We start from the raw sequence: 6,101 nt of genomic DNA, 5'->3' as shown, positions 1-6,101 counted from the left end.
AAAATCGGTTCAGAGCTTATCGATTTACCAACACAATCAAATATTTCCTCTTTATAATATTAGCAGGTTCTTGTCCTAGGTTTGTGTTTACTGCCATAATCTATGTAATTTCTAATACCTCTAGCCATTAATAATATTAAAATGTAAAATTGAAATATAGATAAGTATGTAAATCAAACAAAAAAACTCTAGATTTATGAAGATTTAAGATAAATAGATATGTACTTAGATCGGCCCTACCTACTTTAATTTTTTTACTGCCGGAACGAATTAATAGATCATAGATTATGAAATCTGAACCAAATCGATGTAACAGAATTCGCCTTGGACTTTTAACTAAATAGGCATTTTACTATATTCTTGTTTTGAACTATGATGCTTTGGTAAACTTTTGTAATGAGTACCTACCTAACATGTCCTACTCCTCTAGTGCTTGATAAGTGGTTTCCATAAAGTTTACTAATTTCACACAATATTTTTCTACCACCGTGCTTTTAAATAATTAATCTAAAATTTTCTTCTGTTCTTATCTATTTACTTTTTCCAATAGGAAGCTGTAATTTTTTTAAAGGCACACAGTAATAATAATAATAATAATAATAATAATAATTCCTGACAACCGATGTCAACCGAGATGACATTTTTTTCTAACAACAAATAAATTATTTCACAAAATATTATTAAACATCCAAATATGAAGCCAAAAAGAACTAAAAGTTGTATATATAAACAGTAAATATGAAGAACAATAATAAAATAATAACATGGACTCCATAGTAATTTGTTAAATGGAAACTCGACGACATCGACATGCCAGCGCACATACAGCACAAATAACATCTGGTGTTGACTCGTCGTCGGACGAGGATTATAGGACCCCGCCGTCATCTACGGGGTCCGCCGATGACACCAGGCCACCGAGACGAGCACCACGACGACGAGCAACACACCCGCCACCGGATGGCTTGGAGCAACAGGAGCTGCGTGCTCCTACGACTGCTTCCGCCGCCAGTGGTGTAGTGCGTCGCATGAGATGGACTCAACGAATGAATGAGAACGTCATGCGAGCGTACTATAGGGCGACAGATGGGGGAACTAATCTCACTGGGTATCGCTCAAGAATGGTGTCTTTGTTTCAGGCCCTTGAACCGACAGTGACCGTGTCCGCTCAGCGGCTATCGGATCAGGTGCGAGTTATTCAGCGCCGTCGTGTGCTGGATGAATCTACACTTGATCGGTTGCGCTTAAATTTACCACAAGTTATTACTACCGGTAACTCAACTCATAAATCTCCACAAATTCCGAGTGTTATAGAGATTTTAAACACCCAAGAGGAGTTACAAGGTGGTTTAGATTTGGCGGTAAGTAACCAGAATGATGAGCAAATGAGGAGGACTTTGGAGGATGCGATTTTAGAGTTTAGATCTGTGCCTAACAACCTTAGACCGAAACTACCTCGTTTGCCTGTCCATAGACGAAATATGGCGTTGATGGCAGTTCTAGACAAAATATTAGGTACATATTTAGAAAGTTCATATGACCTAAATGATACGCATTCGATCCTATACTGTGGAGCTGTTGCAGCATGTCGGATAGCTTCTATCAAATTTCCAGAGCTGCATAGAGCTGTAAAAAGACCAAATACAGCTCCAGCTTGGCAGGCTGGAATCGAAAGGCGTATCTCTTTGACTAGAACTCTCATTGCAAAGCTGATCTGTTTTAGGGCGGGCAATAGTCGCCCGAGGATAATGCGATTTGTACACCAAGCATTTGCTGGGACTAATATTAGTCCCTCTCAGTATTTGTCTTTGGTTACGGATCGTATTGACTTCTTGAAACAGAAAGTCTATGCATGGGCACAACGCATTAGGCGCTTTAGAAAACGCATTGATCGAGCTTCTCAGAATCGTATGTTCCAAAGTGACCAACGGAAGATGTACAGGAATTGGGAACGACCTAGAGGTTGTATGGTCGATGGAGAGCTTCCTACACCTGATTCTACGTCAGATTTCTGGCGTAGCATTTGGTCGGCTCCCATAGATCATACCGAAGGTGAGTGGATGAATGTTGTGAGGGATCAGTGCGCTACGGTGGTAGAGATGAATCCTGTAACCATTAGTGCTGAGGATGTAGGATGTGCAATTCGTTCGGCATCGAACTGGAAATGCCCGGGGCCGGATGGACTGCACAACTTCTGGCTAAAATGGTTCCGTAGTGCACATCCTGTCTTAGCAACACAATTCCAGAACTCCATTGACTCTGGATCGTTACCGACACTCATGACAACTGGTGTCACGTTCTTGATACATAAGTCCGGAAGTACCGCAGACCCAAAAAACTATCGCCCTATAACCTGCTTACCGACCATCTATAAGCTACTTACATCTATTCTAACCACAAAAATAACTATGCATATTAATGCAAATAATATTTTGGCCCAGGTTCAGAATGGATGTAAGGCTAGGGCACGCGGTACAAAGGAACTACTCCTCATTGACACTGCTATTTGCCAACAGGTTCGGCGAAATAGAAAAAATCTAGTGGCTGCTTGGATTGACTACAAGAAGGCCTATGATTCAGTGCCTCACACGTGGCTCATGGAGATCATGAGGTTGTATAAGGTCGATGCAACTCTATGTTCTTTCCTTGACTCATGTATGAGTCAGTGGATGACAGTCCTTCGTCAACCAGGTGGTGATGAGTTTTTTGAATCAGCTGAACCGATAAGGATTAAGCGGGGAATTTTCCAGGGGGACAGTTTGAGTCCTTTATGGTTTTGCTTGGCACTGAATCCTCTCAGTACACTACTGAAGGACTCAGGGTTAGGCTATCGTCTTCGCAAGGGGGGTGAGGTCATATCTCACTTACTTTATATGGATGATCTCAAACTGTATGCATCTAAACGAACAGACCTTGTGAAATTGCTAAAGATTACTCAGAACTTTAGCAATAACATAGGGATGGAATTTGGTGTTGACAAGTGTGCGATTATCAATATAGAGCGAGGTAGGGTTGTGAACTCTGAGAATTTAGTTCTTTCAGAAACTTTGATTCTTAGATCTCTCTGTGAAGGTGAAACATATAAATATCTTGGAATGTCAGAAGCACTTGGTATAGAAGTGAGGACTATGAAACAGGCAGTGGAGGAGCGTTTCTTTGGCCGCCTAAAAAAAGTTCTTAATAGTCTTTTATCTGGTGGCAACAAAGTACGTGCCTTTAATGGCTGGGTTATGCCTTTACTTATATACACTTTTGGCATTCTAAAATGGACTCAAACCGAACTGGATGCCTTGGATCGAAGGATCCGAAAATTGTTGACTACATATCGTATGCATCATCCACGTTCATCTGTTATGAGATTGTATATCCCACGCAAGTGTGGAGGGCGTGGTTTTTTAAATGCCAAGAACCTTCATAATCGTGAGGTATGCAATCTCAGAGATTATTTTCTCAAAGTAAATGTGGGAATACATAGGGATGTAGTTGCAGTTGATAAAGGTCTTACTCCGCTTTCCTTAGGCAAAAATAACTGGCGTAAACCCATAGTGCTTAGCACTTCGGATCGCATAGCTGTATGGAGGAGTAAGGAGTTGCATGGAAGATTCTACAAGGCCTTAACTAGGCCGGATGTAGATTCCATAGCCTCTGTATCCTGGCTACAGTTTGGGGACCTCTTTGGGGAAACCGAAGGTTTTATCTGTGCAATTATGGACGAAGTTATTAAGACTAATAATTACCGGAAACATATAATGAAAGATGGAACGCTTGACATTTGTCGTGCGTGCCATCTTCCTGGGGAATCCCTCAGACATATTGTTTCCGGTTGTTCTTATCTTGCTAACGGCGAATACTTGCACAGACATAATCAAGTAGCCAAGATAATCCATCAACAACTTGCTCTTCAGTATGGCCTTGTAGATACTGAGGTGCCGTACTATAGGTACGACCCAATGTCAGTTCTTGAAAATAGCAGTGCCCTGCTTTACTGGGATCGGTCGGTTATCACTGACAGGTATATTGTAGCCAATAGACCTGATATAGTGCTAGTTGACCGATCAGCGCGTCGAGCAATGATTGTTGATGTCACTATTCCACATGATGATAATCTAGTGAAAGCAGAAAAGGAAAAAGTATCGAAATACTTGGACCTGGCCCACGAGATTACTGCCATGTGGAATGTTGACTCAGCGATTATTGTACCGATAGTTGTATCAGTCCACGGTCTTATTGCGAACAGTTTCGACCAACATCTTAAGAAACTGTCGCTTAACTGTTGGATCAAGGGTAAGATACAGAAGGCAGTGGTTCTTGAGACGGCACGCATTGTGAGGAGGTTCCTCACTCTGGAGCCCTGACCACTGGCGGCTTGGGTCCAACCCACCCTGTTGCCAGTGGGGTACATTTTATCATATTTTTATTCAATGTTTTTTTTTTTTTTTTTTTTTTTTCCGTTACTTTAGTTTTTTGTTGTTTATGTTATTTTATTTCTCTTTTGTTTCTGTTATTTATTGATTTTGTTAGTTGATGTTATTTTATTTTGTGTTCTTTCTGTGTTTCTGTTATTTTTTCTGTTGTTTTTGTTATTTTATTGTTTAAAAATAGGATAAAATGTAAAAAATAAATAAATGAGAGTCAGTACAAAAATAATAATATATCAATATTGGTACCCATGTAGTTTTAAAATAAGCAAATCTTCTAACTTCTACCTTATTTTCTGTTACTGTATGACTGTTTGTTATCATATTTTTATGCCTGCACCACTTCTCGTAGGTGCTGAAGCTGTCATGTCATCATCACTATGTACTAAGGTAGGTTAATAGAAGTTAGGCATAAAGTAACGTCTAGTACATACTTTGGTACTACGTATACTAAACGTTCGTGTCACCCATGCGAAGAAAGACCCTGCTAGCTAGTTAAAGGATAGGTAGATTCATACTAATATTATAAATGCGAAAGTATATCCGTCTGTCTGTCTGGCTGTCTGCTACTTTTTCACGGCCCAACAGTTTAACCGATTCTGACGAAATTTGGTACAGGGTTAGCTTATATCCCGGGGACGGGCATAGGCTATTTTTTATCTCGGAAAATCAAAGAGTTCTCACGGCATTCCCAAAAACCCATCCGTTTAACCGATTTGTATAAAAGGTACCGAGGTAGCTTGCATCCCTGTAATTATTGACATAGGCAACTTTTTATCCCGAAAAATTAAACAGTTCCCACGGGATCTTTAAAAACCTAAATCCACGCGGATGAAGTCGCGGGCATCCTCTAGTCACACTAATATTATAAAGAAGAAAGTTTGTATGTGTGTGTGTGTGTGTGTGTGTGTGTGTGTGTGTGTGTGTGTGTGTGTGTGTGTGTGTGTGTGTGTGTGTGTGTGTGTGTGTGTGTGTGTGTGTGTGTGTGTGTGTGTGTGTGTACGTTTGTTACTCCTTCACGCAAAAACTACTGGACGGATTGGGCTGAAATTTAGAATGGAGATAGATTATACCCTGGATTAGCACATAAGCTACTTTTTATCCCGGAAAATCAAAGAGTTCTCACGGGAATTTTAAAAAACCTACATCCACGCGAACGAAGTCGCGGGCATCAGCTAATAAGTATATAATTTCAAATAGAACTAAAGTGTTAATTGTAATTGAGGTATGTAGGTATCTATTTATAACAAAATATTTCAGATGTCAAACTGTTTATAGCGAACAACGCCCAGTCGTGCAGATCTGTTCCTGTGGCAGACATGCTGTGAATATAGCTAATAAAGGATCAACCACATGAAAATAATGTAGTATCGTAGGTAATAAATATTAATAATATGATCATATAACAATGTGACTTATTATGCCTAAGTAGTTGTTTTTCAATAGCTAGTTTATGGAATGGAACAATTAGGTAATTTTTGTGAAGCCTGTTCAGCTTTTATTTTTTAGGTGACAATGTAAAAAAAAACCGGCCAAGTGCGAGTCAGACCCGCTCACCGAGGGTTCCGTGCTCGGGTATTTTCCCAACATTTTTTACGATAACTCAAAAACTTTTATGCAAAAAATCAGTTTTAGAGTGTACAGGTAAAGTCCTTTTATATGATACCCCACTTGGTATAGCTC

At 39.9% G+C, this 6,101-nt stretch overlaps 1 protein-coding gene across 1 annotated transcript; it reads left to right on the top strand.

Moving 5' to 3' along the window:
* The first annotated feature begins 788 nt into the window (after window positions 1–788).
* On the top strand, window positions 789–5,746 carry LOC123870988. Its single transcript, XM_045914504.1, has 2 exons — window positions 789–3,006; window positions 5,679–5,746. Exons 1-2 carry the CDS (start codon window positions 789–791, stop codon window positions 5,744–5,746), a joined length of 2,286 nt encoding a protein of 761 aa, XP_045770460.1.
* Window positions 5,747–6,101: the final 355 nt, after the last annotated feature.

The sequence above is a fragment of the Maniola jurtina genome, chromosome 13, assembly GCF_905333055.1.
Source record: "Maniola jurtina chromosome 13, ilManJurt1.1, whole genome shotgun sequence".
NCBI lineage: Eukaryota > Metazoa > Arthropoda > Insecta > Lepidoptera > Nymphalidae > Maniola > Maniola jurtina.
Note: the sequence above shows the minus strand (reverse complement) of the source record. Positions and strands in the feature narration are given on the sequence as shown.